This window comes from Euleptes europaea, chromosome 3, assembly GCF_029931775.1.
Source record: "Euleptes europaea isolate rEulEur1 chromosome 3, rEulEur1.hap1, whole genome shotgun sequence".
NCBI classification, from domain to species: Eukaryota; Metazoa; Chordata; class Lepidosauria; order Squamata; family Sphaerodactylidae; genus Euleptes; species Euleptes europaea.
The window spans coordinates 60,306,006-60,331,084 of record NC_079314.1 but is presented as its reverse complement, the minus strand read 5'-3'; the positions used below and the strand labels follow the sequence as shown (position 1 = coordinate 60,331,084).

Sequence of the window (25,079 nt, the reverse complement as noted above, 5' to 3'; positions counted from 1 at the left end):
GTTTGTTGTATGTATCACTCTGCATTGTTTTCTTTTTGGAATCCAGTTTTTGGTCTGTTTACAGTATGTCTTATGCTGTTTTTTATTGCATTGTTTCCTAATTTTATAGTTTACCTTGAGTCTCTGCAAGAAAGGCATATAAAGTGTATAAAATAAAACAAATAAGGTCCCAGCTTGTTGACATGAAGTGGAGTTGCAAGTAGGGTTAAAGTAAGGTTGCAAGCCTTACTTTAATTTTTGTTTTAAAAATGGCTGTCAGGTTGACAGCATGCTGTCAGTTCTGGGGAAAACCCAGAAGTGAGATCACTCCTGTCTAGGAATCACTGGAAACTCTGTGGTTTTACCATAGACTTTCTGGCAATTCCTAGAGAAGAATGACGTCACTTACATTCCCCTCCAGCCTCCCATGGGTTGGCTTGGCAAATCTATTATAAAGTGTACTGTATTTTGTAATTTGTCAAGGAGATATCAGATTAGCTAAACACCCAAAGAAAGGGTCCAGCAGGAAAACAGCACCATCTGTGTTATAGTTTATGGCCACAGGACATACAAACTAAAATATTTTCACTAGAGTTGCAGGTTCTCTTCAGACTAGTGACAGAGATATTTGAAAAGTAACTATTTGCGGAACCTATTCAGAGACCTTCCTTGCCTTGTTGTTTTCAAGCAAAGGGAGTTCATTACTTAATTAAGGCACCTTGGGTATTCCTTGAACTGACATTATTCCATGGTACATAATTAACCTTCTTACAAAATTTTCTTCTGAACAAAGCAGTTGTAAATTATATTAAAATAAAGCACAAATGGCAACTAATACAGGTTGATAAACTAAAACCACAATCCAAACGTGTTTCGGCTCCCTGGCCTTCATCAGTGGTCTAATAATATCACTTATAATGCATACCAATACATAAATCAACATGTATAACAGTATTATAGCAGAATAATAACAACCCAGGTATGTACATAGGGATGTATTCGATTTTGACTCTGCCTAATATATTCTATAAAATTTATAAAATTAAAGAGCCCACTGGTGAGTAATACTTTCTGCTTGTTCTTTTCTGGGCTGTGTTAGCCTTCCATACAAGGTATGCATACCAGTATCAACCAGATAAACCAAGGACTGTGTCACTTCCCGGTTCTGGTATTGTTTCTAGTAATCTATCTCAATAAGATTAATAGGACCAAACAAAAGTACTTAAAATAAGAAAATAGATAAACAGATATTTTTTGAACATTTATAACTAGGAAATTCCTGAGTGAGCTTTCTGATTTCCAAAGACCCAAGCAAAGCATAAGCTTATTATTTTTTATACATATTTTAGAAGAAGAAGAGTTAGTTTTTATATGCCGATTTTCTCTACCACTTAAGGGAGACTCAATCAGGCTTACAATCACCTTCCCTTCCCCTCCCCACAACAGACACCCAGTGAGGTGGGTGGGGCTGAGAGAGCTCAAACAGAGCTGTAAGTTGCCCAAGGTCACCCAGCAGGCTTCGTGTGTAGGAGTGGGGAAACCAACCCAGTTCACCAGATTAGCCTCCACCGCTCATGTGGAGGAGTGGGGAATCAAACCCGGTTCTCCAGATCTGAGTCCACTGCTCCAAACCACCTCTCTTAACCACCACAGCACGCTGCTGTAGGCATGTTGTATAGATTCTAGGAGATGACGAGAAGTAGATAGGAAATGGTTTCCCATCCCCTTCTGTTTCCAACACAAGCTCCTGATCAATTCTGCAACTCTCCATGGGCTGGTCCTACATTTGGCCTCCAACATAGCCTTGCACATCAGCTACATTTCTTCACCTCTACCACCCATAGCTGCCTGAGGGTCTCTTGCCCTCTGTCACAATTCCATTAATTCTCTCTGCCTCTGCTACCTGAACTGGGACATAATACTATTTCTCTTCCTCCTTTCTAATATCTGCTCAAAACCTATTCTTAACGTGTGTGGCTGTTGACTCATCCATTTAATCTAATATGTAGCCATGTTTTACTTTATGTGTTACTGGATTAGCCCATATACATCTACCCTTCTTTTTCCATGACCTTCTTTCTCCCCTACCACACCCCATCTAAGTTGTTTTTCTCATTATCCATTTTAGATTGTAAGATCCTTGTAACGAGGGTTCCTAGGTGCCCTCTGATGGCAGTGCTTCTTGCTGCTGCCTTCTGACACTCAGCTGTTTGGCCGGCCGGCCGGCCGAATGGGGGAGTGATCTGGGCCCCTGCATGATGATGTCACTTCCAGTGTGATGAGGAAGTGCTGGCAGCACCTCAGGGAACCATAGAGTTTTGGGGCAAGTGCTAGAGTGTCTCCCTGGTGCGATGCTGGCACTTCTGCATCGCACCAGAAGTGTCATCATTGCGCAGGGACTTGGCAACCCTTCTAGGAACCTGTCTGTTTTTCTTAAGTCTCTCTAAAGGTATCTTGAACACCGAGGCAACTGCACAAATAATGACAATATTACATCTGAAAATATGTTTAAATGTAGAGTGGAAAGATGTTAAAATATGAACAATGGGTAGAAATTTTACTTTGGAGGTAGGAAAAATAAAATTGGGTATGTTTCATTTTCTTCTGCTTCTATTTCAGATATTTGAATGGTGGTATTTCCGCAAGTATGGGACATCATTCATTGAGCAGGTCTCTGTGAGTCACTTACGCCCTCTGCTGGGTGGGGTGGACAACTCTCCCACCAACTCAAATACAAGCAATGGGGATTCAGATTCAAATCGTCAGAGCGTTTCAGGTAGGATTTTTCTAAATATTGTACAAGTTGTTAATTGTAACTGCCACTTTTTTTGTAAATGCAAGACATGCAAAACAACATCTTCCTAATTCTTATATAATGAACTCTTTCCCAAAAATACGTATAAAGGAAGAGGCAGAATGGTAATTATGTTGAAAATACACTATGACAAAAGCCCAGGAGTGAGTTCCTCTCCGCTACCCCCTGGTGCTTGGTTTGTGTTTCTTGTCTGCAGCTTTCTTGCTCTGCTGCCCCCTGTCCCACCACTACTCTGCCTGACCCTTGTCCTGTCACGTGAACACATGAAGCTGCCTTACACTGAATCAGACCCTTGGTCCATCAAAGTCAGTATTGTCTACTCAGACCGGCAGAGGTCTTTCAAATGACTGTGATATCACATACTTCCAGCTTAGTGGATCCCGTGCTGCTGCCTAGGGCTTAAAGGTTGGTCCAGATCTGAAAGACTGAAGGCCACTCTTGTGGATCCTTCTGTTGTTCCAAGTCCTGGTGCCCAGTCTGGTAGGCATCTCTTTCCTAGGAGTGCATCCTGACTATAAGATGCATGCTTTGTTGCATACAAGGACGTCCTAAAAACATCCTTTCCATTTCCTAGTACTGTTAAAATACCTACTTTTTTTTAAATAATTAGATGTTGATCTTTGGTTCTTGTAGGTTATCCGGGCTGTGTGATTGTGGTCTTGGTATTTTCTTTCCTGACGTTTCGCCAGCAGCTGTGGCAGGCATCTTCAGAGGACTCCTCTGAAGATGCCTGCCACAGCTGCTGGCGAAACGTCAGGAAAGAAAATACCAAGACCACGGTCACACAGCCCGGATAACCTACAAGAACCAATGAACTCTGACCGTGAAAGCCTTCGACAATAGATGTTGATCTTTTTTTTTTTTTTAAGATAGAATTATTACAATGGCAATACAAAAGTCTGATCTTTCCCTGACATATGATTGGGAAGCGAAGGGTAGGATTTTCTCTCCAGCACTTCAGAAACCCATGTGGTTGCACCAAAGCTGGGTGATAACAGCTGTGTCTCTTTCCCCTTTGGTTCCTTCTAGATTCCCCCCATGATCCCTTCTAGGAAAGTGGTGGCTAAACCACTTTATCTCCTGTTGCTTCCTGGATGGGTCTTCAAAGGAGCCATCACAGCTTTGTCTGGCCACACTACACACTCACATGGAATGGTCTCATGAGTGGTAAACATTTACTACGCATGTTGAACATTTCTAGCTCAAATTGTTAGGGACTGGCTCTGACTAAAACTGGCAGACCTTCTATTTGGGGAGTCATAGATGGAAAGCCCCTTGGCCAAATCTGAACCACTAGAGGGGTTATCCATCTGTTGTTCATTTGCCATAAGAAAGGGTGTGGAGGGAGTAGAAGTAGGCTTTGCTAGCAGACAGCTTTGGGTGCCTTTTGGAGGGAGACCTTAGTCATCTACCCCTCCCTCCAATTGTCAGAGTGGCTTCCCAGGGAAGCAAGTTGCTGGTCCGGTATGCAACTCATTCTGCTCCGGCAAAACAAGCAGAACAGATCTTGCAGTCTAGACCAAAACAATGTGCCGTGACGAAGAGCATATTTTTTTCCTGACCTGCAAGCTGCCATTTTCTATTGAAACAAAGACTTGAAACACACAGTTGAAATGCAGGTTTAAGAATAATTTTATTAACTACGTTAGTCTTTTTCCAGTGAACTTGCTGTAATAGATTTCCCCTCTCCCATGGCCTTGGACTTTAAAATATATTTGAATACTCCTACTGGACATCTGTAATGCCTGCTACTTTTTTGTTTTCCTAAGATTTCACTGTGCATTTTCCTCGGCAGATCAATATTAATATACCTTGTCAGTACTTGTTTGGTTCTAACTTTTTCAAGGTCAGCAGCTGGTACGGTTTATTCCCACTCACCCCACCCCTAGTAGCACAGCAAGAATTAAAGTAGCAGATTGTGGTAGAAACTTCAATTGATTTACGGTATTAACTAGACAGTCTAATTTTACTGAAGAAATACGCAAGCCCTCAGGGATTACATTAATTGCCTGGGTTTTCTATTCCATAACCCCACCAGTGAACTGTCTCGCCCCTCACAATCACACTGAAATTGTAACCAGGGCAGCAAATTGCATTTGGTGAGTAGTTTTCTGGAGTGAAATCACTGGCAGCATGAAGCTGTCATGAAAAAGCAGCCATAAAAGGACTGTATGTTTTAGCTAAACACTCATGGTGAATTTTGAGCCAGGACTCACTTCTAGGGCATGACTGCAAAGTTAAGACAATATTAAAAACCGCATTCTAGAATATGTCCCCTAGCTTATACAAGAAACTGGTTTTTGGAGAGCTCTGGAAAGCAAAATGCCTATATGGCGTTTAAGTAGAAGTAATACTTATCCTTTGGGACTCCTTTTATCTGTCCTGTCCCCCCATCCTGAGGACTCATTTTTTATTTTTATGCTTTGTTTTTATCTGTAAATATAGTAAAAGGAAAGGGTTTTTAAAAATTATTTTAACATGTTGTCGTGCATGTTTTGAAAGAGAGAAGCACAAATGCATACCCACGGGTACATATTTAGTATACAAAGGAAACATCTCAGACGTTTTTCTGAGATAGTTGCAGTGTTCTGTATTGATATCTGTAAACCAGGGAACTGTGTATAGAATGGGAGTGGGGGAAGACAACCATGTATATTTGACTACTTAGAGGGCTACTGCAGAGCAGACAACACTGGGTTAAGTAGACCATTTGTCTAATTCAATATAAGGCAGTTTCATTTATTCATATCTACGTGCCTCTCACATGTGCTTCCTATCATAGTGAATAAATGCTGGTACCTCTGATTTTGTATATGGAGTACAACTGTAATGACTTATTTATTTGAAGACAGTTGTGTTTCTAAATGAAGCAAGAATTAAATAAATGATTCGAGTTTTATGTTTTCTCCCCCACTGTGACAGAATGCAAAGTCTGGCGAAACCCACTAAACCTGTTCAGAGGAGCTGAATACAACCGGTAAGTGCTGCATAGAACTGTTGATAAAACGCAGTAGCCACTTCAGAAAGTACTTTTTAGCGCTTGTTTATTGCCACTGAGGATCCAAGGACCTCATCCAAGGAACATTACTGCTGGTGTGTACAATTCTTCAAAAACCCGTCTTAACCGAGCTCAAGCATTACCGTAACCCATGAAACAGATTTACACAAAAGCTCGCAACCACATGTGAGACTTCTGTACCCAACCAAGAACCAGGCTCAATGGAAAATGTTCAATTGCTTCTCATTTAAGGCAAAGGTATATAAAAAAAAATGGATAAAAATTAGTTAGGGCTGAGCTATGTTGCCTGTTTGTATTCCATATGAATCTGTATTCAAGATCCCCTTAAAAACAGATTTCCTTTTTTATTTTTTATTGATCTTGTTTTTAGTTTATAGACAACTAAGCAGGACAATAACTCAGTGCCCCTTTTTCCTTTAACCAAGCACAACTAAAGAGCCTTCCAGTAGACCAATATATCAGGTAGTATGAACAGGGTAAAGACAGACCATTCAATGAGGAGAAACGTGGGGGGAATTTACAGAGATGCTTATGCAATGTTCATTCCTGTCATCTCCTATATGGAATGCATGCTGTACCTTTACTTAACCAAACTGTCTGACTTTGGGGCCTCTGCAGGTATACTTGGGTGACTGGAAGAGAACCCTTGACGTACTACGATATGAATCTTTCAGCGCAGGATCATCAAACATTCTTTACATGTGATACAGACCATTTAAGGCCTGCAGATGCCAGTAAGAATCTCACTGTTTGGACACTTTTGAGTTTGTGAACACAAAGTCTATTTTAAGAAATAAGGAACAAGAAAATTACCCAACTCTGTTCTTGTGCCTCATCGGCTCGCTTTGTCTGTGGTGGTGAAAAGTGCTGTTAAGTCACATCTGACTTATGGCGACCCCGTAGGGTTTTCAAGGCAAGAGATGTTCAGAGGTGGTTTGCCATTGCATGCCTCTGTATGGGCTGAGAGAGTTCTGAGAGAACTGTGACTGGCCCAAGGTCACCCAGCAGGTTTTATGTGGAGGAGTGGGGAATCAATCCCGGTTCTCCAGGTTAGAATCCACCGCTCTTAACCACTACACCATGCTGGCTCTCTTGCTTTGTCTAGATCTGCGGTTTCACAGAGTAGGACAGGATCTCCACCATTTTTGTGTTAGACCAGTTGCCCCTTTAATGACTGATGAATGCCCAGATTCACCAGTCTCTAGCTATTTTTTTCTGTTTGTTACCCCTTTTCCTAACCTTTCCTTTAGGGTAGTGCCCCTGGTGTAAGCTTTTCTTCTGACCTCTGTAACTGCTTGTTGCAGATTTTTACCCAAGTGTGCTGGTCGCTCCACATTTTGGCCTGCAACTGAATGGTGAAACCAGACAGAAGCCACTCTGGCAGCCGTCTTAGCACAACCCCTGTGTCTTCACAGCCTGAGATACATGGCAGCAGACTAAAGCTGGCTCAGATTTCGGTACATGCTCACCCTGTCCCCTTGCCAGGAGAGAAAGCATCTGCATGGGCAACACTCAGTAGAAATAAAAGCTTCCTTTACACACAGCTGCTTAGTCATAATGGTGTACAAGGAGATAATCACTTGCCCTCATCAGGGCTTTGAGCCTGAATTTCCCGCATCTGGACCACCACACTCTAGCCACAGCATCACATCACCTCATGTTTGGCCCTCTGTACATGCAGCTACAGCAGCCCAGAGGCTCCTCTGCTCGGCGCGATTCCACCTTCTCCCTTTCCATTCCATTACTGATTGCATAGGAGAGAACCACTCATCAATCCAGCCCAAGCATTTGGATAATTCTCAGAGCTCTTAGATGGGAAGGGTTGCATCCCAATGCAGCTGGTGAAGGGGGCCTATCCTGTAGCCAAAGTAGCACACTAGCTAGAGAGCTGGGAGTAGATGTGGGGATCCCAGGGTAAAATCCCTGGGAAGCTGTGATCTTCCAGTCTAATCTGCTCCATCGTATGTTTGTAAAGCTCAAGTGCCGCTCTGAGTTGATTGGAGGAAAGGCAGATATGGATGGAGAAAGAGATCCGAATTATATCACATAAATGAGTGAACATGGGCATCCTGTCACAATGAGCATTGCAGCAACAGGCACTGATTCAAATGTACACTAAGAGAAAAAACACAAGCACAGTATCTAGGATCTACCTTGCCCTTGGCATGAACCATGCTTAGCACATCCAGCATCTATTGTCACCATTAACCCACACGGATGTAGGGTCAGACTTCTCTCATGACACTAAAAAAGTTAACCGGAGCAGCTAAGGTGCCCTGACTGTGCCTGATTATCCTTTGGGAATTCATGGACCACCTGCCCCACAGGATGTTAAGCGGCAAGGCTACAGTAATGCCCTGCCAAATCACTGCTCTAATTTAAAAAATATATATTTTCCACAGTCATGCAAAAGGCATGGAGAGAGAGAAACCCACAGGCCAGAATATCTGCAGCACATGAAGCCTTAGAGTTAAATGAGTAAGTATATTTCCAATCTTTAGAAAATTTACCGCATGATCCATTAAGTGATTTAGGTGTACACTGAGAGTTGGCTTTGAGGTAGTTTGTCCATGTATAGGCACTGGGAGAATCAATCTCTTGTTCTTCTGTTAATATTAGAGTTCTTTAGTAATGAGTAAGATACTCGCAGTTTTAGAACGAAGGGACCATCTTGAAATATGTGGTGATGACAATAGGAAATGTGCACCCTCTTTCTGGGGACAGAGCACCCCATCTTTTCCAGTGCTTCCAAATGATATAGAATTCTTAACCATTCCAATCTTTCAAATACTTTTCTTCTTGGCCTGACATAATGACATAATGCCTTACCCCTTAACAAATTATTTGGCAGATTCTTAAATAGTCCAATCAAACATAGAGTCTACCTGTGTGGAAAGACAAAGATAGAAACACCCATTTTTTATTCCGTTAGGATTTATATTCTTCTTTTATTACTCCACTGATTGCACACTTTCCTGTTTGTTCTCACGACTATCATTTAATTTATTTGCTGTCTGGTAAAGGTAAGACTGTTACCCTATCAATGGTTTATTATTTAACAGCTGCTTTGGAGATACGCTGAAAGTTATAATCAACGTACGCCTAAATGCTCATTTGCATACAGGTGCTCATTTTGAACTGGAACTGGAATATTAAACTTAACCTAGTTTGGCAGAGTTCTGATTCAGATTGTTCCCTTATGGAAGACGAAGGGCAAGGAACAGCTGTTGGAAAGCAGTATGCAAATGATGTAAATAAATAATGACAAGCAGAAGCAAAATCGATAATACTGATTTTTGAAATTGTCTCTGCTTCCCCCCTCCCCCCAGTTGGTATGGCTGGCATCCCTAGTGTGCCTGTACAGTCTTCTTGCCTACCTGCTTACAGCCCCTTTGGAGTAGTCTATGTTCAGCCATGGGATGTATGGGACTCTGACCAAGGGCCTTTGTTGCTGATCTGATCACTCATTGCAGCTAAAGCAGATGGTTGGACCATGCCATATCCTGAGTCCCAGCTGGGCCTTCCAAGTGGTGGTAGGAGGTGGGAAACACTGCATCAGTGCGGTGGGCTTGATGGATCACACATTTGTTAGATGTATAACCTGCTTTTTCCTACAGGTCTGTTGTATGGGGGGAGCAGATTCTACCTAGTCTAAATGGAAATACTGCGCTTACAGAGCTCCATCTTCATCACCAGAAATAGGAGTCCTATACTTACACAGAGCTCCGGATTGTAACCTGTGAATGTATTACACTTCCTCAAATGTACTCCAGTTCAAGCATATAGCTCCTTGTATGGTCAGACTGTCCCAATTACTTCAAAGGAAGAACAGTGGGATCCAAGCATCCTCCAAGGAGCCTTCCTCCAGCCTAAAGAGATTTTCTCCAACTTAAGTGGCTCTTCCTCCAACAGAGAAGAGCCACTTAAGTTAGAGAAAGACTTCAAACTTTGCTCAGTGGAGCAGTAGGACAGAGGTAGGATCCATCCAAATATCTTACGTGCACTACTTGTCACTTAAACATCTGTTTTCCTGCATTGAAGAGCATGGGGTAGCCCTAATGGCCCTGAGAGCTCAATGTGCAATTTTGAGACCCTCCAGATCATGCACATATTCTGTGGCAATAAGGCAAACAAAATCTGCGTGTTCACTTGGTATGACCTAGCAAATGCTTTTCTAAGACATTTTCTAGTTCTGTTATTGATGACTGCTTTTGTTGTTTATTTCACTGATAGGTGTGCCACTGCTTATATTCTTTTGGCAGAAGAGGAAGCAACAACTATTGTAGAAGCAGAGAAACTCTTTAAACAGGCCTTGAAGGCTGGTGAAGGCTGTTACAGGCGTAGCCAACAGCTGCAGCATCATGGCACCCAATACGAAGCCCAACACAGTAAGAGTCTTTCTCTGTATCTTGATATAAGTAAGAGACAGATTTCTGCATCTCACTAAGAAGAGTGGTTGTTCAAAGGGAAGTGGACTGAGCACTGCATAAGTATTTGTACCCAGGGTCATGTATATGCCATGGATTTGTGGGATATTGAAGAGCTATAGAGTGTGGTAGTGGGCATGAAACTCAGTTTTTTGAGAATTTCAGCTTTAATTTTTCAAAAGCAATTTCTTGTGCATACAGCTGTGAAGATGTGCTTATAAGTATGTGGGAGATGGGAAATGCCTGCTGAAATCTCCAGAACCAGAAAGATGGCTAAATGAAGATTTCCAGAGATGGAGAGTAGGGTTTAAGTGCCCTTAATAACTCTGTGCTTTCCCCTGGTACTAGAAGAATCAGAATAAATTGTGAAAAAATTAACATAGAATAATTTGTTCAAAAAATATCAAATGTGTATAATTTATTTAGGATGAATATTTAGCTTTTGAGCGCCATGTCTTTCTAATGTAGAACATGCATTCTTGATTGAAAATCAGTAGTCCAATACATATGGTTATAGACTTGGGGAGTATAGCCCAAAACAAAAGAGTAATAGTTCACTGGCTGAGAACCAGAAAAATTATCCAGCTATTACTGAGAGTCATGCTGTGTGGTGATAGGCCACCAGTGCCACCGTGTAGCAGAACAATCTAACAGCCCCATCAGCATGAGGGTACTTTCTCCCCCGCCGTCTCCAAAATCTCATTAAAACTTTAAGAAGTTTTTTTCCAGACTGCCTGGAAACACCAGGGTGTGGAATGAATGCAAACAATTACCAATATGCCTGTAAACAGAGGAGCTACTTTTCACAAAAAGCAGGCTGTTGACTCCCCCCCACACACACACACACACAGGGCTTGTGACTCTCATTACTGCAGGCCCAGTGATTTCAGAAAGCAAATGAAATTGTTTGACAGAAGCAAATGCAATTATTTGACAGAAGAAGGCTGTGTGCGCTGGAAGGGTTAAAGAAAGGCTTGGAGTCAGTATAGGGTTACCACGTCCCTCTTCGCCACCGCCGGGAGATTTTGGGGGCGGAGCTTGAGGAAGGCGGGGTTTTCAATGCCATAGAGTTCAATTGCCAAAGCGGCCATTTTTCTCCAGGTGATCTGATCTCTATCAGCAGGAGATCAGTTGTATTAGCAGGAGATCTCCTGCTACTACCTGGCAGTTGGCAACCCTAAGTCAGTAGTACCCACATGATATAGGAAGTAGTGGGAAAACCACATAGCTGATAAGGTTTCCAGATTTTGGTGGGGGAGACTAAAGATCTAGTAGTTGGGTATTATTTTCAGAGGATAGCCATGGTCTGCAGTAGAACAGCTAGATTTGAATCCAGTAGTAGCACCTTAGGGACTAACAAGACCTTCAGGGTATAAGCTTTCAAGAGTCAAAGCTCCCTTTATCAGGCATTCTGTTAAAAAGATCTGCCTGAAATATTGAAGAGTTACTATTAGAGTTATGCATGACCTCTAGGGTTGCCAACTTCCAGATAGAGGTTTGATATCTCCTGCTATTACAACTGATCTCCAGCTGACAGAGATCAGTTCACCTGAAAAAAATGGCTGCTTTGGCAATTGGACTCTGTGGCATTGAAGTCCCTCCCCTCTCCAAACCCCGCCCTCCACAAGCTCTGCCCCAAGAATCTCCCTCTGATGGCGAAGAGGGATCTGGCAATCCTAATGACCTCACTCCCTGATGTTTTTGGGTTGGTTTGACCTCCCATGGTAGCCATTTTGTAGTTGGCTCTGCCTCCTGCTGCAGTCATTTTGTAGCCGCACCTACCATACTGTGTCAGAATTCCAGAAGGGCCTGCAGGCTCAAAAAGGTTGGGAACCCCTGGTGTAGGAAAAAGTCTGAGGGCTTTCTTTAAATGTCACATCTTCCCAACTGCTTTATGTCTGCAGATCATATGTGCATGATTGTCAGATGCAGCCCTCTAGCCACCAGTTGCCATACTGGCAGAACAATGCTAAGCAGGTCTAAGAACCCTACTCAGGTCTATTTAATGCTGCTTACTCCAAGGAAAATGTTCTTAGGGTTGCACTGTTACTTTTCTGTAGCAGCTGTGGATAGTTTTATTAAATTGTTTAATTGAATTGTGAACTGCTTTGTTCTTTGTCTGCCTAAGAGTTTTATGGTCTGGATTGTGCTGGTTCGACTGTAAGAAGCAAAGGGTAGTGCTAGGAGGATACAGGACTTGACTAGATAGCCTCTGAATTTATCTGAGGCCAATAGTTCCATTTATTGTTTGCAAATAGTTCTTTGATTAAAGAAATTGGTGTGGCAGAGCAAAAGTATTTATGAATTAGCCTGTCTGCTACTCATGCAGGGGGGAAAAAAGAATTCAGTGGTTCAGTAACTGCTGACAACCTGGATTTTGTAAACAAGACCCCTTTCAAAATGTTTCAGATCAGATCATACTGTGGAATAAAAAGACATTTTCTTGATTTATAAGGATATTCTTTGAGTTGCCAAAAAGACATCAATAAGTGAAGACAAGCCTGTTTAATGATCTCCTATGGAAGTGTGTGGCTATTGAGTCCTGTACTAAATACTGAGAGATCCGTCAGAAAAGAAATGATTATTTAATATAAAATTAAGCTGAGGCGATTTCTTCTCTTTATTTATTTTCTCTTTACAAGTCATGCCCTTCAATCTATTCCTTAATCTATCTTAAAAATATAATCATGACTTCAGGAGAAATGAGTATGAATTCTGAATAATTTAAGCATGCATTTTGTTCTTACTAGAAGGGACTTAAAATGTGAGGATTGTATTCTGCAAATCTTCAGTGGGCACATAAGAGACATGAAGTTAAGCAGGAACAGGTGTATTGTCTTGATCTAGTGATTTTATAAATGATTAACTTAATACACATTTCCTGTTTAGTCCAAGACAGGGCAAGTTACAATTACCAAAAGGACACAGTGCTCAGTTCTCATGATTTTAAAAATAATACATCTTTATTAAATGATGCTATGGGATGACCCTTTGTGTCATATCTGAAATTTGAAAAAATCTCTCTATGATCAGGGACAATGTTGAGGTTGTGAGCAACTTAATATTAATAATGAGAAAAGTTCAATGTGTACATCTACTACCCATACATCAGTGTTTCCAGCCTTTTTCACAGGCTGCTTGCAGGCTGAAAGGGGATGGTGAGGGTGGTAACACAGCATAACTTGCTACCATGGGGCATTTCTCTTACCAAGGTTTTAAAATAGCCTAGTACCCAATAAGTCAGACATTATCTGCATCACTGGATGCCTTATTTCATGTGTTAGTTAATGAATTGAGTTCTCCATTAATTCTTTGAATATTCTTGTTTATTTTTAACATTTCCACACAAAGGCTTTTCATGCAATCTTGATTTTTCATACAATAAACTAGCATATCTTTTGGTGTTAACTCTAGCCACTAAGCATGGATTACCCAGAACAATTTACAAATATGGGAGAGTTTTCCAAAGGGCAGTATACCACCAGTAGTGAGCAAAAACCAATAAAACACAGACAAACACACAAAACAATAACAAAACAGCCAACGAAACGCTACATTCAGGTTATTGTAGGGGTACTATCTCAAGCAACAATCAGCCAAAATTACCTCTCTGGTTAGTTACCGGAATTACAAAAACCAGAAATACCACAACTGTTATTCTCTTATGACTTCCACTATAGTGGATGCTTCTTGCAACAATGGTATAGAGATTATAGGACTCTTTTGGTCCTGTCCATTTGCCTTCTCATCTCAAACCAAGTATTTTGTCTAAGTTTCATTCTTCAAAAGTGTGCACATCAAATTTAGCAGCCCTTTCTGTGTCCTCCATGAAAAGTTACAAATAGAGGTAGATATGATGTTAGGAGTTCCATCTTATCAAGCAGGTGTTGATGGAGCTGATTTGGGTCAAAGCCATGTCATGGTTAACCCTTCTCTCATGTCTTTTTCTTGACTTCCATTACTTCTGATAACTGCTGTTTGACCTGCGGGGTGAAACATATCCATATGGTACCTGTATGTTTTCCCCACAGTACAAATAGCAGCTGGGTATGTAACTACTGAGGCTGGGAAAATAACCTCGCAATGTGGTGGCACTGATAAGAATTGGTGGATTCTAATTACTCTTTCAGAGCTTGCGGGAAATCTATTCACACATCTCCTTATCTTATTCTGATTGAAAGCTACACAACCATGCTAAAAAAATCTTCTCCCCCTGGGCAAATGTACTTCTTGACTAACCCAGTTAGCAACAGATGGACTCCAGCTTTAGATCTTTGGAACTAACAACAGAAGTCAGTCTTTTAAAAAATTATATTCTCTCTAATGTCTTTGATGTTCAACGCTAAGATTTTAAAGGAAAAGGTGTATGCTCTTTGGAGATATTAAATTGGACCTTTTGTTCTGTCTATTTCTGCAAACACTCAACCTCCTAAAACCTTTTCCCCTCTCCTTCTTTCCCTCTCCTTCTCTTTCTCTCTCTCTCCCCAGGACGGGACACTAATGTATTAGTCTACATTAAAAGGAGGCTGGCTATGTGTGCAAGAAAGCTGGGGAGGACCAGGGAAGCTGTGAAAATGATGAGAGATGTGAGTTTGGATTTGTGTTAATCTTTGCCTGTTGCTGTGCCAAGACAAAAGCATAGCAAGGATTAGAGAGCATTTTGCCCAGCAGACTTATGTGTAACAACGGTAATATCACCACTGTTTTAACTAGCTTCTTTTATGGGTCTTTTCAGACCCCCCCTCCCTCATCTTTATACATAGGGAAATTGAGAAAGGTCTTTGGGCTCATGTGTTTATTCCACCTCTGCTCCATCAGTCCAGTGAGGAAGTACCATCGGAACTGGGATTTCCCACTGGCTATTTGACAAAAGGGAGCTGTCTTGTACAGGTTATAAAATCCAGCCACTCTCTCTGATGGGCTCAGTGTCCAGAATAAGGGAGATCCGGTTTTTAAATAGCTTCAGGATTGCCTGGTGTAGATGATGACTTTGATGTGCAGTGAGGGGAGTGAGGGAAGCTCAGGGAGAAAAAATGCTAGCCCAAAGATCACCCCTGATGTTACAATAGGTATGATTAACATCCAGGGATATATTTATTTTAAAATGTTCTCACAGTCTAATGAGATGTGCTTCCCTCAAAGCAAAGGACACTGAGAATGAGAAAACTAATGCAGTTATTTTATGATTTTGAAAGAAGACAAGATGTGTTGGATGCTACAAAAATTGTAGAGGAATATAAAGTAAAGGAACTCAGTGTTATAAATAGCATGTAGTTCCTCAATTGGGGGTGGGAGGGGATGCCCACAGGTCATTTCCAATTGACCAATCCTCTTCAGTTAGCCTGCTGAGGCTTTGGCCTCTGTTACTGAGCTTGTCTCCTCAGTTTCCAGATTAATCTCAGCTGTCTTCAAGTGGATCTTGCAATCTAATTCTGTCTGCCATACTTCTTTATAAAACAAGTTATGAATGTGTGTAGAGTACCAAAAGAAAATATGATACCTCGGACGGGTACCAGTATATAAAAAAGGAATTGGTTAGTCCCATTTGACCATTATTTTCAATTTTCTAGGCCACTGCCATCATAAGGAATTTTTTCAGTTTTTGTGGAGAACTGTTGGGCGTTAGACCACCCTCAAAGTCCTTATTAAGTGCAGTAGACCATTAATGGTGTGGGTATGCCCTTGTGAAGGATTGATTTTTCTACACAAGGGAATTCCAGTGCAGCCAGCTGGGCCAGTTCTGAATGGCGACAAAGCCAAGTAAAGTTTTCTTCTTTGTCTTTTCATTTTTGTACAACAGACATACATAAATATATGGGAAGATGGATCGCTAGATGGATTCTGTATGACTGATGGCTATTTTTATAGGGGTTCAGGAGACAGGGTGGAGGCTATGAGTTTGTTTGTAAGAAGGGGGAGGGGAGAAAATTAAGAGGCTGACCCCAGTGTAGATGATGAAAGCCGCATGATAGAGATACACATAAGCAAGATGGGTACTTGGGATTCCCTCGATATACAGAAAAATATGATTTTGTAACAAGCAGAAGAGAGGGGAAATGGCCTGATTTTGACTCAAAATGCCTAGGAAGAGGTGGTATGCTGAGAGCAGCCAAGTGTCAGTTAAAGAGAAGGGGCAGATCTGCCTTTCTGGACCTGCTTTCTGTGCCTCTGCGTTCAGAGGTATGTCCAGTAGTGACTACAGGCAAGGCATTTTCTGTGGTGGCACCTTGCCTCTAGAATTCTCTCCCTCTTGAGGGGGCCTCTGTAGGGTTGCCAGCTCCTGGTTGGAAAATTCGTGGAGATTTTGGGAGTGGAACCTGAGGAGGGCAGGGTTTGTAGAGGGGAGGGCCTTCAATGCCATAGAGTCCAATTGCCGAACAGCCATTTTATCCACTGAACTCTGTCGCCTGGAGATCAGTTGTAATAGCGAGAGATTTCCAGCCATCACCTGTAGGTTGGCAACCCTACTCACCTGGCACCTACTTTACTTTCTTTTAGGTGCCAGGCCAAAAACATAGCTTTTTACTCAGGCTTTTAATTAATGTTATCAGCTTTTTTTTTTTGCTTCTTTTTTGACAGTTTTATGCTGCTTTTGTCCAGTGACTTATCTTTAATGGCTCTTGATATTTCTAACTGTAAGCCACAATGGGCAGAACTCTGAAGAGGCAGCATAGAAATATCCTAAATAAATAAACCTACTTAAGTCCCTGAGAGTTTACAGGCTTCTGGAGAGGGAGATTTTAAAGAGGCTGGGATTTCTAATTCTCCCCCTCCCCCATATCACCGTGCAGTTTCTCACAGTTTATATACCAATAATTTAAAATTATCTGATGGATTATTATTACTAATTTCATTTATAGTCCGCCTTTCTCACTGGGACCAAAGATGGGTTACAAGTATGATAAACAACTTTTCAGTGAATCAGTAAGATCATTACAAGATATGGTAACATTTGAATCTAACAGCAAAGACTTCTAGTAAGACAAAAAAATTGCAGCTGAGCAGGGATTGTAGACCAGGGGAAAGAAACCAAACAATGCAAGCAAATTGTTAAAGGCAACAAGACCAACAATGTAGGATGCAAGGATGTTTATGCCCAAGGCATAGTGTTCATTTAAGTGGCATTTTTTGGAACACAGAACTGACACACATATGTATATTCCTTCTTGATTTTTTATGATCAGTACTGAAGTTATTATTTTAAGATGCAGTTGGTTTATGGATACAAAAGTATATATTTAGCAACCTCTCCCTCCTTGTCAGACTTTGCCACTCTCCTAACTGAATATGATCCATGGTATACCTTATGCAAAATCCATGTTCCCCCAAAAATATTGCTTTTATGTAAGTGAAGATGGAAAAAAAGTTCTCAGAAGTTAAGGAGGGTCAGCCCTGGTTAGTACTTGGATGGAAGATCACCAAGGAAGTCCAGGGTTGCTATGCAGAGGCAGGAAATGCCAAACCAACTTTATTTGTATCTCGCCTTGAAAACCCTATAGGGTTGTCATAGGTTATCAAGGTTGTCATAACTTCATGGCAGTTTCAACCATCACTACCAAAAGGATTTTATATGAGGTGGCACCTTTTGACCAAGCTGTTCAGTTCTCTGGTGCTGCTTGTTAATTATTGGATCACAGACTTGAGGGGATGAATAGAAGCAAATGCTATACTCCCCACTCCCCCCACCCCAGCATCTGGGATCGCAGACACCTGGAGTTTACATAATAATAACCCATTCATTTCCATTCCACATTGGGCCATCCTTCCAGACTTAATCTTTTTGTACAAAGGACAATCTGGTTTTGGCCTATTTGTCATGAAACTTCAGGGCCATTACCAGATGCTTGAGGGGTGGGACTATCATTTACTAATTTTATGATTGGTAACAATAGCCTGTAATATAAGAGATTGAGTTTTGCATAGGATTGGTGAAATCAGCTTGTCACTCTTAGAGAGGAGGCTGGCTTAGGTCCAATTCCACTGACCATAATGATCTGGGCATTTGGGATTTTCCCTTGTCTTCAGTGGAAACGGGGTTCACAGGAGGTTGGGTAGGGATTAAAATGCCTCCAACCTTTTGTTACTGCAAGGAATGCTGCTCTGAGGAACATACGGTACTACTGCCTAGGTCAGTGATGGCGAACCTTTTAGAGACCGAGTGCCCAAACTGCAACCCCAAACCCACTTATTTATTGCAAAGTGCCAACACGGCAATTTAACCTGAATACTGAGGTTTTAGCTTAGAAAAAACAACTTCCCTGGACTACCTGCTGGGCAGCGGGGAGTCCAGGGAAGGGGGCAGGGCCTTTGAACTGCTCCACGCTGCCTGCAAAAACTGCATTAGAACAAAAACTGCATTAGACCTAATATAGATGGGAACCAGACATCCATAGTGGTACCTTCACATTCAGAGGCAGTCTACCAGTTGTGGGAGGGCTGTATTCTCCATTCTTGAGGAAGTCCTGGAGAGACCTAGCAGGCATTTGCTGGAATCAGGAAAGTTTTCAGGGAGGGACGGAGGGAGGAAAAGGAAAGGAAGAAAGGAAGGAAGAGCTTTCTGGCCAGGGAAGGAAGGGGGCTTCTGGGCTGGTGAGTAGGGCGGCAGCCACCTCGTGCGCCAAGGAAAGGGGGTTTTGGTGGGGAAGGGGGCTTCTGGGCCAGCATGAGAGGCAGCTGCAGCCTCGCAAGCTGAGGAAAGGGGCTTCTGGCAGGGGGGGGGAGAATGAGGCTTCTGGGCCGGCGCGCTGCCACCTTGCGCGCCCAGGAAAGGGGTTTTGAAGGGAGAGGGGAAAGGGGGCTGCAGGGCAGCTGCCTTGCGACCCAGGAAAAGGGTTTTTGCCCATGGAAGGCACCGAGGGAGAAAGGGAAGGGGGCTGGAGGGCCGGCTCGCGAGGCGGCAGCCGCCTCGTGCGCCCTGCAAAGGGTTTTTTGGCCGGGAAGGGGAGAGGGAGAAGGGGGCTGGAGGACGACAGCCGCCTCGTGCGCCCTGCAAAGGGGTTTTGGCTGAGGAGGGAGAGGGAGAAGGGGGCTGGAGGACGACAGCCGCCTCGTGTGCCCTGCAAAGGGTTTTTGGCTGGGGAGGGAGAAGGGGGCTGGAGGACGACAGCCGCCTCGTGCGCCCTGCAAACGGTTTTTTGGCCGGGGAGGAGGGAAGGGGGAGGGAGAGGGAGAAGGGGGCTGGAGGACGACAGCCGCCTCGTGCGCCCTGCAAAGGGTTTTTTGGCCGGGGAGGAGGGGAGGGAGAGGGAGAAGGGGGCTGGAGGGCGGCAGCCGCCTCGTGCGCCCTGCAAAGGGGTTTTTGGCCAGGGAGGGGGGGAGGGAGAGAAGGGGGCTGGAAGACAGCCGCCGCCTCGTGTGCCCTGCAAAAGGGTTTTTGGCTGGGGGAGGGAGAGGGAGGCCGGAAGATGGCAGCCACCTCGTGTGCCCTGCAAAGGGGTTTTTGGCCAGGGAGGGGGAGAGGGAGAAGGGGGCTGGAGGGCGGCAGCCGCCTCTGCGCTCTGCAAAGCTGTTTTTGGCTGGGGAGGAGGGGAGGGAAAGGGAGAAGGGGGCTGGAGGGGGACAGCTGCCTCGTGCGCCCGCAAACGGTTTTTTGGCCGGGGGAGGGAGAGGGAGAAGGGGGCTGGAGGGCGGCAGCTGCCTCTGCACTCTGCAAAGGGGTTTTCGGCCGGGGAGGGGGGGGGAGAGGGGAAAGGCTGGGCGGCGGAGAGTCCAGGGAAGGGGGCGGGGCCTTTGAACTGCTCCGCGCTGCCTGCAGGCAGCGCAGAGCAGTTCAAAGCTGGCGGCTGGGAGGGCAGGGGCCCCGCCGCCCAGCTGAGCCGTGCGTGCCAGCAGAGAGGGCGACGCGTGCCGGAAATGGCACGCGTGCCATAGGTTCGCCAACACGGGCCTAGGTAATGTGTACTTAGCTGAGTTAGATAAACTGCATTGCTTTTTGTCTGAAAGTCTGTCGGCTGTGTTATTGTGTGCCTTTTCCTTGGTTTTTTTTTTTTGCCTCCTTTCCACCCTCTTTTTTAATCCAACCATCCTTTCCCCTCTTTTTTCCTCTCTTTTTTTAATGATATCTTCTTAGTGAGTCAGTACATCTAAAAGAGTTTCATAGTAAGGAAAGGCACCTTCTCCCCTTCCTTAAAAAGCACCACAGCATTCAACCCCATGCAAATGCAAAAGCTGCATTTTTGGATTAAAAGGATTACAAAATTCACCTTTAAGCTAACAGAATGGGCAGAAGAGCTGGATGGTGGCTGGCAAATAGCTCTGTTGTCACCTGGTCACTGCATGCTTGGCACAGAAACAACATTGTGTTCCTGCTATGCATGGTGCCAGGTACCATTCTATTTATCATCTGTGCCTTCTCTGGCATGCTAATTTGCTTTCTGCACCTGTACAGTGGCGATCCTTCCTTTTACTTGTCTGAAGTTTAGCAGGAAGGATCTGATGAGTGAAAGAAACAGTGCTTTACCGTTTCATCCCAGTGGGAGATTAAAAGGTCATCTTCATGGTTTCTGTGCAGTCCCACCTGGGACTGTGCTTGCGCAGGCCGGCCACGGAGATCAGTTTCTAGGCCTCCTTAGAACTTTTAGAGCACTCCCACTCCCCTCTGACGTGTGCCAGAGTTTTTCCCAGCCAAATTGGCATGTGATGGAGGTGGGGAGAGCACTCCTTCCTTCAGTACTCTCTTCACTGCTGTGGAGACCAGACACTTCTCTCTTGAGTTCTGCAACTTACCTCAGAACTCTTCAATCCTGATCAGTATATCTTCTTTTTTCCTTCGGTTGGAGCCTCTCTTTAAAAAAGAGAGAGTTATTTGTCATTGTTTGTTCTTCGTATCCCTCAGTTCAGACTCCTGAAAGAAGCCCTACCAACTTCTTGATAGTTCCTAAACAAACAACAAAATAAGGTGGTGGTATGGACTTAATTGTGTCACCGAATATGGCTTTCTTCAAGAAATTTGAAGTTTGAAATGTGGGCTTAAAATGGCGCAGTCAGATGACCACGACCACTGCTTTCAGTGCCTTGGCAAGTCTCATAATGTCAGTGCTGGCTCCATATGTAAGCAATTCATACCCAAAGCCCAACAAGAGAGAGCCTCCAGACTAAAGGCATTTCTCCGAGAGAAGACTTCTGGAGCTCCAACTAAAGATTAGACACCTAACAAGGGGTCAGAACTGGGGCAGAGGGCCCACATTTTCTTGTCGGGTTCAGTGCCCTCTTAGGCTTTTATAAGCATCCTATAAGATGTGCTTGCAGGTTCATCATGAGTTCACCACCAAACTCGCTCTGCCGTCTAAGCTCTTGTTTCTTAATCCAAAGCTCCACTGTGTACCATGGAGGTCAGCAAAGATGAGAGCGGAGAGGGCGTCGGGGATCGATTTTGTCAATGGCTTCAGAGAAACAGCTATGCCAGTTCTCCACTAGCTCATCTAAGGAACCACCAGGGGGGATCGGATCCTGCAGAGCATGCTGGAACCCGGTCAGATCCATGAGCCTCTGTGGGCAAGCATAAATCAGCTCGTCTCCCAAACGGAGAGGGGGTGCAAAGTCAATCCGGGCTTTCAGGGCACAGTGGTCTGACCGTGGCACATTTTCATTAGCTATCAGACCCATGTCTATTCCTGATCCTAAGGTCAAATCCAGCATGTGGCTTGCTTGGTGCATGGGGCCCAATACAAGCTGGGAGAGCCCCAGTGCTGCCATGGATGACACCAGGTCAGAAGCCTGAGAAGATGAGGCAGAGTCAGCATGGACGTTGAAGTGCTCCAGAACTATAAGCCTGGGAAACTCCAAGGCCCACCCCACAACCGCCTTAAGTAGGTTCAACAGGGTATCCACTGGTGCATTGGGTGGCCGGTACACCAGCCAGATAGCTAAGCTCTCCTTGGTGCCCCACACCAGGCCAAAACACTCATTGTTGGAGATCTCTGGGGCATGTAGAGCCCTGAAAGGGAAAACCTCTTCCTGCCTGTGGCACTGGGCTGTCCAGCACGATGTGTCTTTAGAGGCCATAACACATCATTGGCCTAGAGAATTTGACAGCGGATGACCTCAGCAGAGACACCGCCTCCGTTCACGAATGGTGCCTTTCAGACCTTTATTCCCTATTTTTTACCATTGGGGCCAACCCCAAGGGACCTCTTAGTTTCTTGTCAGAACTCCGAACGTACCCAGTTCTGTTCTCTAGCCAGAACCAATGCAGATTCATGGGGGGGATGCTTTTCAACTGAAGTGGCAAGGGACCCTTTTCTATGCCTTTCCACCCATTCCCATCTTGGGCAGGATCTTGCCAAGCTACGAACAGACAACTCCCACTACATTCTAATTGCTCCTTTAGGCCAAGATGAGTGTGGCTCCCAACTCTGAAGCCCCTCTCTAAGGACATGCACCTCCCCTTGCCAGAAGCAAAGGCTCTCCTTCATATAGGGCCCTTCCGCCATCATGATGTACAATCCCTGCACTTGACTAAATGGCTGGTGGACAGCTGCTAGACTGGTCTGATAGGGTTGTCCAAGTCCTTTTATCCTCCAGGCATCATAAGAACATTGGGAAAGCCCTGCTGCGTCAGACCAAGGGCCATCAAGTCCAGCTGTCTGCTCACACAGTGGCCAACCAGGTGCCTCTAGGAAGCCCAAGCATCCTGCCTGTGTTTCATAGCACCTAATATAATAGACATGCTGCTCTGATCCTGGAGAAAATAAGTATGCATCGTGACTAGTATCCATTTTTACTAGTAGCCATGAATAGCCCTCTCCTCCGTGAATATGTCCACTTCCCTCTTAAAGTCTTCCAAGTTGGCAGCCATCACCACAACCTGGGGCAGGGAGTCCCACAATTTAACTATGTGTTGTGTGAAGAAATACTTCCTTTTATCAGTTTTGAATCTTTCACCCTCCAGCTTCACCAGATGACCCCGTGTTCTAGTATTATGAGAGAGGGAGGAAAGCTTCTCCCTGTCCATACCTCTCCATACCATGCATAATTTCTACCAGGAAGTCATACACCTTGAAATGGTCAGTTTTGGGCAAATCTGGGCATCTCCTCATGGGGTGCGATCTGTCTTGCCCATTAAATGATGTATTTGTTTACCTTTTGGACTTTAAAGATAGTGTTTTGGCTGTCACCTCAATAAAAGTTCATCTATCTGCTGTCTCCACTTTTCATGACTCAGTCCAAGGTAGTTCCACATTTTCTGTCTAAATTTCCAGAATATTTCTAAATGAGTTGTTTAATTTGTATCCAACCATCCCTCCAGCAATACCCTCAGTGGAACCTCACCATAGTGCTTTCAGCACTAATGTACTCTTATCAGTCAGAGGAGAGTGAGGATCCAAGAGGCCTGGAATCACCCACTCCCAATATTTTTCTGTAAAGATAGGAGTCTCTATTTTTTATAGAAACTCTTTTTTTTCTGCTCTCCTCTCTCCATATTTTGGTTTTTTGTTCATTTACTCACAGTATGGTCTCTGTAAGGAGTTATGTTAATTTAACAACAATGTAATGACAGGTGCTGCTTTGATCTTAGTACTGCTGAGGGCTTTGATCAAATAGATCAGCATCTGAGGAATGGAAGGTGTAAAGAAGAGTGTGCAGGGTTTTGTTTTGTTTTTTAAAAAATCTTACATATATGTAGGCCACACTTCTGCAGTTGCCAGGGAAACCAACTGGCCTTATAGATGAGGGGCTGTATTGGTGGCTGAAAGTGACAGGTATCCAGTCACAGTTGATATGTTTCGTATGCTTATGATAAGTAGGACAGAAAGTAGGACATTTCAGGTTACCTCAGGTCCAGGGCTGGTTCCACATTTTGGAGAGGTCTGGGAAGACCATGCCTGAACCCCCTCCCCTTCCTACTTCTGCATCTTCCATTTGCATTTCTCTTCTGGCCCATCCATGCACCCCTCCCCCAAACATGCCCCCATTTGTACTCCCACCTCAGCTCACTTGCTTGCCAGCCCACCCATGATTCCCGCTGCTTGTGCCACTTGCATGCCCTTCACCCAATGATGCTGGGCAGTGTGTGCCGCTGAGAGCATGGGTGGTGGGAGGGCATGCGAGCAGGCAACAGGGGAAGGGCATGTAGGTGGGAGGTGGCAGTGGCCTCACCAGACGCCCTGGGCCCCAGCAGTTGCCCTTCCTTGGGGTGGCAGATGCTGGCCCTGCTCAGGTCACTGAGTAGAGTGTTCCTGCTTTGAAGAACTTTCAAATGGGACAGTTATGACAGCATGTCAGAAATGTGCTGACCCAAAGCAGATATATTTCAGACAGGCTTTTCATTCTTTAGATAGACTGTTGCCTTTCCCCTGAGTCCCACCTGTGAGCTGTTGTGTGAGAAGTTCCCATGTTCGCTTGCCACTCAGCCACTTCAGAAGGGGCAGCCTAATTTCAGTGGGCCACTTTCCAGAGCCTGGGTCCTTTCAGGTGGGAACATGCTACAGTATGGCTTCACTAACCGCTCTGCAACCATGCATATTCAGCTTTAAACCAGTCCTTAATTAATTTCAAATAATTGCTGGACAAAGTAATACAGAAATGAATTTACAAATTAAACACAAACATTTCATTGACCTTTCAAAGGGGGCTTTTTTGTACCAAAAAGTCGAATTTAACCTTGATAATATGCAGTCTCTTGAAAAATGCCAGCTATGTAGTCATTAAGTGTTCTCTTGTCTAAACCTGAATAAGTTTTGATTTGAGTAACATGTAATTGCCATTTTGAGACCATATACGTTAAAACTGTAAATATAGAAAAGTCTGTAACTGGAACCTTTATCATTGTATATATATTTTTTTCTTTTGGGAGGTGCAGAGGATGAATATCACAGGAAAACATTGAGCTGATTTATAT

General features: G+C 43.9%; 1 protein-coding gene across 5 annotated transcripts in view; it reads left to right on the top strand.

The window, feature by feature from the left end:
* Positions 1-25,079, top strand: part of ST7 (suppression of tumorigenicity 7) — a 102,654-nt gene that overhangs the window by 55,897 nt on the left and 21,678 nt on the right. For 4 of the 5 annotated variants that reach the window (XM_056845774.1, XM_056845771.1, XM_056845770.1 and 1 more), the window contains exons 3-8: positions 2,599-2,755; positions 5,717-5,771; positions 6,432-6,547; positions 8,216-8,291; positions 10,047-10,201; positions 14,729-14,826. In XM_056845774.1, coding sequence (XP_056701752.1) covers positions 2,599-2,755; positions 5,717-5,771; positions 6,432-6,547; positions 8,216-8,291; positions 10,047-10,201; positions 14,729-14,826 — 657 coding nt within the window. The remainder of the gene's footprint in view (positions 1-2,598; positions 2,756-5,716; positions 5,772-6,431; positions 6,548-8,215; positions 8,292-10,046; positions 10,202-14,728; positions 14,827-25,079) is intronic. The other variant, XM_056845773.1, reaches the window with a different exon arrangement.